The following is a 13284-nucleotide window of genomic DNA, read 5'->3' on the forward strand; positions in this document are numbered from 1 at the left end:
TAAAAATCATTTTTAAAAATCTCACGCAAAACAGTTCTTTGTAATAATATTATATTATATTATATTATATTATATTATATTATATTATATTATATTATATTGTATTGTATTGTATTATGAAAAAATGAAGCAGATATTGCTCATGAATTCCCATTTTGAGGACAATTATTATTAGGTTAATAATACAATATAATATAATGTAATACAAAAACAAATTGAAGCATTTAAACTGAAAGAATAGAATTGAATAGAATACAAACTGAAGCATTTAAACTGAGATCTGTAAGCTAAATATTTTCAAAAACATGAACATGTAAATTCTTATTTAGTTACTGTATCTAAACATCCCTATGTAGTAGAGTTTGCACTTTACTACACCTGTGTGTATTTACTAGAATTCAATCAAATGGCTTTCCCAACTCATTTTTACGTGTGTCCTCTGCGCGGCATATTATTTCTTCTGCTTGGCCGCAATGTAAGAAGTGTGTGTAACTTAGAGGAACATTGCCTGTTGCTATGCAGTGGTGTTCACTCAAAACACATTTACAACCACACAGCAACAGCTTAACAATTACTCATAACTAAAAAGTCTATTTTGCGGACTGAACCCCAAGTGAGTGACACTGATGGAACGATCCATAATCCAAATGAAAGACTGTAAACACTCTTCTCCTTCTTGACATCTCATCACTTCATATTTTACTGCTTCACCAACAGCGTGACGTTTCAGCGTTTGAAGCGTTCAGCAGCATTAGCTCAGTGTGGGACTGAATCTCCAGAGACGCAGATATAAAGATGATGGGAAGAATTTGTTTTATCTAGGAAAAGGTGCTGTGAGATTTGTTAGCACGGTTAAGGGGAAATGTAGTTTCATGAATGTAAAAGAATACCTGCAGGAAATAGAGTTTAATAGCAGTTTAGATAGATAGATAGATAGATAGATAGATAGATAGAATGGCGATAGATAGATAGATAGATAGATAGATAGATAGATAGATAGATAGATAGATAGATAGATAGATAGATAGAATGGCATATATATATATATATATATATATATATATAAGAGATAGACAGACAGACAGACAGACAGATAGACAGACAGATAGACAGACAGAGAGATAGACAGACAGATAGATAGATAGATAGATAGATAGATAGATAGATAGATAGATGAATAGATAGAAATAATTAGCATATTGTAATTTTTGAATCAGTTTGACATTTTGGAAGTGAGATGTCAGATAAACGGTTTGAAAACATTCAGTCTCACGTCTTTAAAGCCAGCACTCGATTTATCAAGTCTTATTCAGTCACTTGCCATTTAGCAGACGTTATTCATGCAGAGAGGCTTACGGAGCATCAGTGCTCAGTCATGCTCAAGGTGAGAAGGTCAGACTGATCGCTGATCCTCTCCAGTTCCTCTATCACCTCGGCTGAGAAACTAATTGACAACATCTGTGCAACCTAGAGTCCTCCTAACCAACCAAGAGTCTTCAGCCGTCCGGTGGGCTCTGATACAGGCTGTTAAAACTATGAAGGTCAGACAGATCAGAGCAGACTAGCAGGTCCAGGTAACATTTCACCCCAAAATGAATAATTTTATCCTGTGATATAATACTGTAGATAAACAGAACGATAGATAGATAGACACATAGACAGACAGATAGAAAGATAGATAGATTGACAGGTAGATAAAATGGGATAGATAGATAGATAGATAGATAGATAGACCCATCCTCCTTCAGTCATACAACAAACTCTGCTTTCTGACCATAACCAAATTAACATTTATATTAAAACACATCACACACCAACACAAAACATACTCAAAACCTGTAAAATGTATCAAATCCAGCCAAGATACAGATGGGTTTCAGACAGCACAGACAAATTTATTCAAGCCCTCAAAATCTAATTACTAAATTTATTAACAAAATATTTACAAAAAAAATAAACACAAAAAAAATATTGTGGAACACAGCACACCTGAGCTTCAGACAGCTGTGCTCAAATTATTCAACCTTGTACTTACTTCAGACATCTGGAGCCAAGGACCTATTACCCCAATTCACAAGAGTGGAGATAAATTGGACCCTAATAATTTCTGAGGCATTTGTGTGAGCAGTAATCTGGGGAAGTTATTTAGCAGTATTTTAAACAATAGAATAGTGAACCTCCTTAACGAACAGTGTCCTGATCCCTAGTCAGATTGGCTTTCTTCCAAATCATAGAACTACTGACCACATTTACCCTATACACCCTAATCAATAAACACGTAAAACAGACCAAACACTGAAAAATATTTCCATGCTTTGTCGATTTCAAAAAAGCATTTGATTCTATCAGGCATGACGGATTATATTACAAACTTTTACAAAGTTGTGTAGGGGGTAAAGTTTATGATATTATAAAAGCAATGTATTCAAACAACAAATGTGCAATACGATTTGGCAATAAACATACAGAACTCTTCACCCAGAAGAGAGGAGTGCAGCAGGGCTGTAGCCTGAGACCAACACTGTTCAACATTCACATTAATGAATTAGCGGTGCAGCTGGAACAGTCTACAGCCCCTGGACTCACTCTACAAGACGAAAACATCAAGCTTTTGCTGTACGCAGATGATCTGGTGCTGCAGTCATCCACCACAAGGACTACAGCAACACTTAGATCTGCTGGAGAACTAAAAGACCAACATTATGAGATAGATAGATAGATAGATAGATAGATAGATAGATAGATAGAACAAATGAATGCATGAGAGATAGATAGCAGCAGTTATTGTTGCACATGTGTAGTTTTGTACTGTACAGTGTATTGCATTGATGTCACTGTTATGCAGTCATTCTGTAATGTTCTGTAATGTATTGTCTCATAGAAATGCTGTATTGCAGTATGTCTGTGTGCTGAGAGTCAATGCATCACTGTAATCCATGATCTATCCATGGGCGCTGCACATGCGCCTGTCTTCCTAATCCATGCAGTCTACAGGAACCCACAGTAACAGAGCCTGTCGCTCTTCCACTATCAGCCTCTTCCACCCCATCTCTCCTGGCACTCATTTACTCCTTAGTCGACTCCTCTTCCTTCCTCAGTAGTGAGTGAGCGGCTCTTTAATTCCCATCTCTTCAGCGGGACGCACGCGGTCACCTCAGCACTATATAACACTGCAGAGAGCTTATCTGCTCTAGAATGATGTTTCTGATGCTCAGTGTCTGTGTGCATGGTATGTTCTGGATGGTATCTTGCAAATGTGCTAATTCAAGTGTGAAGCTTTACAGTGCGTGTTAGAGAAAGAGAGAGAGGCTGTGGTCAGCAAGAGCAAAATTTAAGCGTGTCAACCTAATAAAATCACTGCGGAGAGGGCTTTTTCCTGCAAGGTATTGTGTGTACGTGTGTGTGTTTGTGCATGTTTAAATACACAGCTAAGTGATCTATTTAGAAAGCACTTCACTCTTTATCTCAGGCCAAATACACATTCTGCCAGCATGATGCAATGATGCAATCACGTCACTTTAGATAAAAGCATCAGCCAAATGCATAAATGTATTCATCAAACATACTTAAGACTAGAGATGGTAAACAGCAATTGAGGTTTCTAAATACAAATAAATGACAACAACAAATAAATAGTAACAATACCGTACAGACAGATGTTCCTGACATCCCAACAGCATCACATCCTCCTGCTCCTTATTCTTCTTTTTTGCTCCATCATGCACATGCAACTTTTCTTTCTCTCTTTATCTCAAACACCAAACACACACCGTCCCATCGAGACCCAGGCGCTGTTGTGATGAGTGAAGCGTTACCATCAGACGCTGCATGACTCTCAGAGGTACGAGATGTACAAACAACAAACCGTACAAATCAAACAAGAAAACACTTGCCTGGTGCAGCAGAGCAGCAACTACAAATACTTTGCTGTTTTTGTGTTATGGTCCTATAATGTGATGGGCATCCATCGTGTGAAAATACACGGATGGAGCTGTAAAGTCTTTGGAGGGTTTGATGCATTTAAGGATCTAATATTACAATCGGACACTCAGACAGATGTTAATGATGGCAGTCGACCAAGACTTCCATCATCATCTTCTGCCACATATATGCATCTTAATGGTTTGTATTAGATCATAAAGCTGAAGTAAAATGGATATGAAAGTTTTTCATATCCCAATTTTAACATTCAAAAACAAGTAAGCCATTTGTAGATTGGTATTCCCAAAGAGCGTGAACACTGTGACTTTCAGAAACCTGTTTGGAAATAATCATTATTTTTGCAATTCCATTTGGTGCCACTAGTGGTGCTGCACTTACACACTTCACCTTAATGGATCCATATTCTGAACTTGTAGTGTTTATTCTTTGACTAATATTATTTCTCCAAAGTCAACTTCACAGAAATGATGTTAGTCAAGATTTCTTGCACGTTAAAAAGAATTTTAAATGTTAAACAGCCTGTTTTTGCTGCTGTACCTTCTGTTTTAGTTGGCTAAACTCTTCAAACTGCAACTTTTTGCTACTTGGTTTCAATAAATGGTTCAATAAAAAGACAGCTTTAAGTTGTTAATATTAAACATACTATATGCAAAACAATTCAAAACGTAATGCATTCTGGGAATTAAAGTATCTATCTATCTATCTATCTGGCTAGAAACCTTCAAAACTTTCAAACAAGGATTTGTCAAACAAAACATTTAAAACTTGGTTTTCTAGTTTTTAAATTTTAAAATGACAGTTGTATGATGAATTTCAATTCAAATTCAAATCATAGCCAAATGTCAAATTCAGCATTGTTTGCTAGCAAAAAATCAATTCAAATTCAATTAAAAGCCATTTTCAATTGAGTTCTGAATGGCGCACAACCCCGCTGTCAACAGTTCAACTAACTTTTAACTAACCTACTTTTAACTAACAAGATTCTCTTCAAACTGTTGCTTTCTCATGACAATAGCTGACCTGAAAGACAAAATATACAGTAGAAGAAGAGCGTTTACCCTAATGCCTGCTGTAGCGCCCCTTGTGGCAACATTGAGAATGTTACATACTTATCTTGTTAGCAACAGATCTTTTTTCTTTCTATATTGCAATGTACATCTGAGTGAAACCGATTTGGTTCTATCTGTTGGTTGTTGATTGGATGGCACTGGCAGCAGATCTGAATGCTAGTTTGCAGTCAATTGTAAGAAAGGGGCGGGGTTTAAGCAGACAAAATGATAGGAGAAGTCTGCCGCTTCAGCAGAAGATCCAGTTATAACATTCTGATTAAAAATTACAACAAAAAAATTACATGAAACATAGGCATGGATGAATCATTCACAATAAATTCATTTAGATGAATTTACATTTCATGCCAACCTTAAATCACCTTCACTATTATTTCAGACCTCTTTACTTCAAAATAATGTCTTCAAACAGAAAAATCTTCAGAAAAAGTAAAACTGAGAGTGAGATACAAACACTGTAGGTCTGAATTAATTCTGTCCTCCCTACTCATCCTTTAAAGGGGTCATATGATGCAATTTAAATTTTTCCTTTCTCTTTGGAGTGTTACAAGCTCTTGGTGCATAAAGAAGATCTGTAAAGTTGCAAAGACTAAAGTCTCAAATCCAAAGAGATATTCTTTATAAAAGTTAAGAGTCAACCACGCCTACCTAAAACGGCTCATTCTAACACGCCCCCACATGTCAATAATGTTCTTTTTAGCAACATCATATGAGCCCTTTAACAACAAACATCTGCTCGTCCAGTGTTTTATACATCTATGATATAAACAGGGCCGTCGCTAGGAATTCTGGGCCCTGTGCACTGAATTTGCTATACGCTGTATTATGCATGCCAGGCCAGTAGATGGCGATGTCACTTTGTAAAGAAATACTACGCATCTGCACACATTCCTATACACTCTTAAAAATAAAGGTGCTTCACGATGCCATAGAAGAACCTTTTTGTCTAAATGGTTCCATAAAGAACCTTTAACATCTTAAGAACCTTTCTGTTTCACAAAAGGTTCTTTGTGACGAAAGAAGGTTCTTCAGATTATAAAAAGGTAAGAAAGAGATGGTTCTTCAAAGAACCTTTGACTGAATGGTTCTTTGTGGAACCAAAAATGGTTCTTCTATGGCATCGCTTGAAGAACCTTTTGAAGCACCTTTATTTTTAAGAGTGTAGACTGAACACGTAATATGAATGCGTATGACGTAACCATTTACAATGGTAAATGAACGGCCAAAACATAAAAAGTTTTCCCTTTTTTTTTTTGTTGAAAATGGTGTCACGTAGGCTAAATGCCTCATGACTCACACTCATATCGTTCCAAAACCGTGTATGACTTTCGTACTTCTGTGGAACACAAAAGAAGATCTCAGTGTTTTTGTCCATACAATGTCAATGAAGTCCAATATTGTTTCTTCAAAATTTATTCTAAAAGAAGGTTTTAAAACAACATGAGGCAAGTAATTTTATTTTTAAGAACTAACTGTCATTATGGTTTGAAATGATCAATTTGTGCTCCATTCAGCACAGGAGCCGCGAAAGTCAATATATGACCAGTTGGGCGTTTATACAACCCAACATTATTTGCCGATTTATCATGGATTGATGGGTACATCAGCCCGGGCTTCTCTTCCTCCATTCATCCCTTTCTCCACAGCTCAACTCTCGCTCTACTCACTCCACCTCCTCTGCTGTCATATCTCTTGCCTTCCCTGTTTTTCAGTCCATCATATATTCCTCCCTCCCATCTCATGGATTAATCTCAAAGATATTTCCTCGCAAATCAAACTACTGTACACTTCCAGAGCTCTGCTTCCACCTCAAAAGCACCTTTGTTACTTCACCTTCCTGTCTCGAAATCACTCCTCGTATTCCCGCAGAGGATGGACTTTTCCCTCTCGGATCACTCTTTCTCCCCGTCTGTCTCTCCAGAGGTCTCACTCTCTCTGCAGTCCATGAAATGATGGAGAGACAGTCACCACATCCCATCGGTCCACGGCATTCGCTCACACACTTACAGGAGTTCATATAGCTTGTGTGCAGAGTCCATTACAGTGCATTAAAATCCACATGCATCTGCCTGTCTGTCTCTCTCTGCCTGTCTGTCTGTCCCTCCGACTCTAGAAGACTAGAACAAAAAGTGCCTTATGAATATTGATTCAAATGCAATCAAAACTGGAGCTTCAGCATTAAGGCACAAAGCTCTCAGTATCTGTCAGTGTGAAACCAGAACAGTTTGTGGTTTCTCAATGGATCATTTTTGCATTCAACCTGCTTCATGATGGGAATAGATGGGAATCTTCAATCCTAGAGGATAACGGTGATGCAACGCCACATACCTGCTGAGGCTGGTGCTGTCTGTCTTCTTCTCTCCTCCAGTCTGCTCACCCACTCTCGCTTTATCTTTCAGTGCTGTCTTACGCAGCCTCGTCCTCCTTCATTTCTCCTGTAACACCCATCCTGATCTCTCTCTCTGTCTCAGATCTGTGTCTTCGGTGGGAAACATCTGCACCAGCATATTGCTGGCCAGCATGGTGTGTGTGAGTGTGTGTGTGTGTGTGTGTGTGTGTGTGTGTGTGTCCAAGCAAGCCCGCATGGCACAAACTGAGCTCATCTGATATTCATATAAACCCCCACTCCACCAGCAGCCCCCCCTCCTCCTCTAAAAGGTACAGTGAACCGATACTCTACACACATGGGCTCAGCAGGTTCATGGATTGAACCATCATGAGGGAAAGAGGGGGAGGGTCGGATGGGTGAAGAGGGGAAAAAACGAGGGATAATTGCAGGATGGCAACACTACATGAACTACAGAGGCTGATTTGCAAATACAGCTCCGGAAAAATTAAGCCAGGAGAGAAGAATTGAAATACAGATGATGAAGGTCATCTCTAATTGTATTATTCTAATCTAATTATTCTAAAAAAATAATAATCATTATACTGTATTAAAACACAGACTCTAAGCAAGTGCATATAATAAAGTATTATTTAACAAAATATATTTAAAAAAAAATTAGAATTATATAATAGTACTAATATTTCAATGTAAAACAAAATAATACACATTATCTACATATTTTAATCAATAGATCATTTAATGACCATTTAATGACACACTACACAAAAATTAAATAATTATGATAAACAAATGCCACAGAATCTAAGCAAGTGTATATATTAAAATATTATTTCCATCAAATATATATTTTTAAATAATTGAAAATATTCTAGAATTATATACGTATAATACTAATATTAAAACAATATAAAACACAACATAAATATATCATAATACAAACTTCTAAAATAAATTTACATAATATTGATATTAAATTATATTTTAAGTATCATGCATGTATGTAAAATAGATTTACTCTTAAATACTTTAAGTCAAATCAGAATGTAAAAGCAAATGAAAGTGTTTTAAGATTGCAATAACAGATGTTGATACATCTTAAATTTGATTTGCTGTATTATGTTGGTCATCAGGTAAAAATGAACTGTTCAGCAAAGGTACTTTTGGACAGAACAGACGTGCCGTAACAGAAGCTGAAATTCAATCCACTTCTGTCACACTAAACTCTCGGTGTCATTTGAGCTTCAGAAGAGAGACAAACTATTCCGTTCACATCGAACATCAAAATGCATTTGATTTTATCCTTAAAACTACAGGAAATATGTATACATTTAATGCAACTCGAAGCATTGCGCAGATCAGAACTGTGGCCAATTTTATTTCAGTTAAATCACTTTAACTTGGAAGGTAAGAATAATTAATCATAAGATTTCAGAATTACTTGCACATGTATGCATTAATTGGAACAATGAATCGAACTCCTGATCTTGATCAAATGAAACCGATTTTGAATCCAATTAGAGCACCATGTTTAAACTCAGAGGAGCCTCATGTGTTGTTCTCTGTGTCTGTGGCCTAGTTTCAGCAGAGCTTCACCTTTCAAACACCACAGTAAGGTACAGTCTGAGTGTGTTCGTGTGTGTGTGATAAAAGTGTGTATTGGAAAGGTGGAGATGAAGCTTTTATGCAGGTTTGGGGACATTGTTCAATCTTAAATTAATCATACCTCATAAATAAATAAGAGTGGTGACTGACCGGTTGAGTGTCTGCGGTAGGTAAGGTGGAGCTACGGCAAGCTGGTGAAGACAAAAAAGGGGCACAAAAGTCACAAGCCAAAACAATGCTGAACTATATAATGGCTAGGTTTAGAATGAACACTGTCAAAAAATTTAAATAATAAAAAAAACACTTTATTTGTTTTCCATGAATACATGAGTGAAATCCAAAGCTTTGTTTTCCATAATTTTTTGTTAAATAAATAAACATATATAATTTATAAATAATTGCAATTTTTTTAATACTATTAAATTAGATCATCTTGATTGAGCAATATATAATTTACATACATAATTATACATAAACCTAAAAGTATATATTATAATTATCTGTTATATTTTATGATTAATTATACAATAATATTATGTATATTTTCTGTTTAAATATATATTATGAAAAAACTTATGAAGAAACCAAATAATTATAATTAGTAATATAATTAATAAATTATAATAAATACGTTTGTAAAAATGAACATTTAAAAAAATACTTGCAAATTCAATTGATTATAATTATATATATATATATATATATATATATATATATATATATATATATACATTTAAATATACATTAATATTATGTATATTTTATACAATTATATATGACACATTTTTTATTAATAAATCAAATATAATTAATAATATAATTTATAAACTATAATACATTCATAAATATTTATAAATACATATACACGTACACATACACATACATAATTGCAAATTCAATTGTTATGATTAAAATATCATACAATTGAAATTTAATTTATATAATAATAATAATATTATACATTAATGCATATATTTTTATATTAATATAATGAAAATGAATCCATGCTCACAACAGTTATGTAGATAACTAACTTCCTTTTTTTACTCGGTTGAAATCAGAACTTATTTCACATTGATTATTCATTACACTCTCAAATTTATGTTCACACTATATTGATATTTAATATTGTCAGGATGAATGGCGTGTCCTTCCCTGACTCACCGACTGATCACGGTCTCCTTTATTTACCCTTATAATATAGGATTAATGTATGATTTATCAGCAGCTACGGTGAGGTGATCACCTCACTTACATCTGAATAAATTACCATCTCATTCAATCATCTGATTCAACGTGAGTCAAGCAAATCAGCATATATAGCCTACATACTACTGCCTGGACTGCTGACCTCCCTTGAATATTATAGGAACAATCTCCATGGCAACTACACAGTGGAGACCTGACAACTGATGCACTGGTGATGTCAAGTTAACTGAAGCATACAGAAAAACACACAAGTACACACGATTAAAACTACTAAAACAACACAAACACTCATTTACTTATTTACAACTTCATTTTGAGGTTTTGGTCAGAATTAAATTACATGCACAAGTACAACTGTTAACCAGAACAAGTACTAAACAATGATAAAACAAAATAAACGAAATAAAAATATATAATAAAGCAAACGTAAACTGGCCTCGATTATCTTAAACGTCAGTATTATGAAAAAACACCCAAAAATTAGACAGTGTTGAAGAAAAAAAATATATCAATAATAATAATAATAATAATAAGATTAATACTAAATCTGCTACATTGAAATAGTCTCCTTATGAAACTTCAGATATGCATTAATGTATCCCTGCATGACTATTGCATAAATTAAGAATAAATGAGCAGTAAAGCATTCAAAGCATCAGTGCGCCACCCAGTGTTGAAAGAAGGAATAGCAGGAAATTCCCACATGATTGTGCACTTTCCGGTTTAGAAACATTCCCGGATAGAAGGATGATAAATACAAATAAGCTTGTAAACAAATAGTCCATAAACTATTAGAGTATTTTTGGTAGGATAACCAATATTAAAGACCTATATATGCTCTCTAAAGTGTGCTAGAGATATATCAAATATAAATAGAATTACTATGTACAGAAATAGTATTTTTGGGGGGGATTATGAAAAACTGTGAATGTCCTGACATCCAGAGACTGGTGCTGGGTCATTTAGGTCCTAGGTTTGGGGGAGAGGTCAAAGTTGAAGGTTTAGAGTGCAATGCAAGTGCAGGGATGTTTGAGACAAACAGGTAAGATGCCGCGGTTAATCTGGTGAAACTCCACCAACTGCAGCAGATCTGTAAACAGCGTGACACCATCGTCCATAGTGTAGTACTGTTTATCCCCTTGCTCTAACTACAGAGATACAGAGAACAAGAAAGAGAGATCAAGATGAAAATATCTCGTGTATTTCAACCATCCACAACCTGAAGCACAGCGAGACAGAAAGACTTACGGGAATGATGAGGTAGTGTTTGGTCTTCAGTTTATAACACAAGGACAACACAAAGCACTGCACGTGCAGCTGACTGTCACGAATCAAAAACATCCTGCAGACAGGAGAAACCTGTATAAACACAACTTTACAATGCAAACGTACATGATACACAAAAAAATCAGATCATTCTTACCCATCCACCTGACCCTGCTCCTCCAATAGCCTTTGAGCTTCATTTCGAGACACGCCCCCGTGGAACCACGGCTGAACCCGATGAACCGCTGTAGATAAACACACATACAGAAAACTTTTAGTAATGACAGATTCTTTCTCGTTGATAACATTTTACATGATGTCAGTGTGGACGCGAAACACTCACCGGACAGATGTGACCCGTGACCGTTGGTGGGTAAACTGTGACGCAACGCTTCTCTCTTCTGAAATACAAAAACACCCCATTAAAGAAACATCTAAGCAGATGAGCAAATTATTTGATCAACTTGGGGTTTTTGGACCCCAATAATTGACAAAGATAAAATAGAAACAGATCTAATAATAATAATAATAATAATATATTAAATATAATATTAAAAACAAATATTTTAAATGTTGCTCTGGCCACCAACTGAAATAAAATAAGTTAAAAATACTAAAATGACAAACTAAAAAATGAAATAAAAATAAATGAAAGCTATGTGTATATATGTGCGGTCAGTCAATAAAACATTTTTACTAAATCGCACATTTCTTCTGAAATTAACTGCAATTAATCCCACCTAACAAGTTTTTAAATATACTTTTATATTGCAATAATTTCACATGCAATCTTCAAATTGATGTAGAAACAACATAAATACAGTATATTTTTAATATGTTTAATGGCATCTTTTTTATGACTGAAGGTGAGTATCACTGATACCAATACTACTACTAATGTCTCAATTAATTTTTTTTCCTAATATTTAACCAGACTATATCCATTCAACATTATAGAATAATTGAGAGCAATCAATTTGAACATTTATTAGACTTAAAAAAACAACAACGTCTAATTTAAGTGAACTTAAAACTATCTTCACATAAACCCATTATAATACATGTCATATTACCTGTGCTCTTCAGCAAGTAGGAAATATACAGAAATTGAATCAAACACTAAATTCTAGATTAAATATAGATGAATTCTTAAAACTTCAAAAGTGACTGATTTCCTCTTTTGTTCTTTGATGAACAGACATCACAGCAGCTGGTTATGAGGTTATTTTGGCTGCTTTAAGAGCTGCTGCTGCTGAACATGACGCAGATCTGACACGCATCCGATTTTCTCACAACGCTTTACCTTTTCTGACCCACTAAAGAGCTGAGGAGTTGAATCAAGTGTGTCAGATGAGGGAGACAGTGCTGCTGCTCCACGACAGTTTTGAAAACCACTGCATTTCACAGACGTGTTCTGAAATCTGACTCATATATAACAAATACTTACATGCACAGTTTAAGTGCAGCTTTAATCAACTTCATGACTTAACAACATACCTACAACATTGCATGCTCGTAGTTTCATTTGTGCTTTAACATGAAATTATATACAGTGCTCTCCACTGCATTTGTGTGTGCAATTGAAGAGCACATGCTATGAGCACAGTATAATGGCTGACAGGACAGGAAAATATGTTTTTATTGACATGGCCTGACAACATCTCATCTGACTGTTCTCTGAATGTTCACTGTTGTTCTACTGAAGCTCCTCATCACCTGTAGCTTTTATTTTAATATTATATATATATATATATACACATATACAGGTGCATCTCAATAAATTAGAATGTCGTGGAAAAGTTCATTTATTTCAGTAATTCAACTCAAATTGTGAAACTCGTGTATTAA

At 35.1% G+C, this 13284-nt stretch overlaps 2 protein-coding genes and 1 long non-coding RNA gene across 3 annotated transcripts in view; 1 reads left to right on the forward strand and 2 right to left on the reverse strand.

Annotated features, from left to right (window-relative positions):
* Nucleotides 1-7552, reverse strand: part of LOC107677164 (SRC kinase signaling inhibitor 1-like) — a 62742-nt gene extending 55190 nt beyond the window's left edge. The window contains exon 1 of the mRNA XM_016471949.1: nucleotides 7338-7552. The gene's annotated coding sequence lies outside the window, so the exon portion shown is untranslated. The remainder of the gene's footprint in view (nucleotides 1-7337) is intronic.
* Nucleotides 7553-8898: 1346 nt separating this feature from the next.
* LOC107677203 (uncharacterized) lies at nucleotides 8899-10439 on the forward strand. Its single transcript, XR_001632811.1, has 3 exons — nucleotides 8899-8972; nucleotides 10166-10257; nucleotides 10331-10439. It is a non-coding gene; the product is annotated as an uncharacterized LOC107677203 (long non-coding RNA).
* A 39-nt stretch (nucleotides 10440-10478) lies between these two features.
* Nucleotides 10479-13284, reverse strand: part of grb7 (growth factor receptor bound protein 7) — an 11058-nt gene continuing 8252 nt past the window's right edge. The window contains exons 13-16 of the mRNA XM_016471919.1: nucleotides 11780-11837; nucleotides 11594-11681; nucleotides 11419-11512; nucleotides 10479-11318 (exon numbers count right to left, since the gene is read on the reverse strand). Coding sequence (XP_016327405.1) covers nucleotides 11172-11318; nucleotides 11419-11512; nucleotides 11594-11681; nucleotides 11780-11837 — 387 coding nt within the window. The 3' untranslated portion in view covers nucleotides 10479-11171. The remainder of the gene's footprint in view (nucleotides 11319-11418; nucleotides 11513-11593; nucleotides 11682-11779; nucleotides 11838-13284) is intronic.

Source organism: Sinocyclocheilus anshuiensis, unplaced genomic scaffold (assembly GCF_001515605.1).
Source record: "Sinocyclocheilus anshuiensis isolate Anshui unplaced genomic scaffold, SAMN03320099.WGS_v1.1 scaffold392, whole genome shotgun sequence".
In the NCBI taxonomy this organism is placed as follows: Eukaryota; Metazoa; Chordata; class Actinopteri; order Cypriniformes; family Cyprinidae; genus Sinocyclocheilus; species Sinocyclocheilus anshuiensis.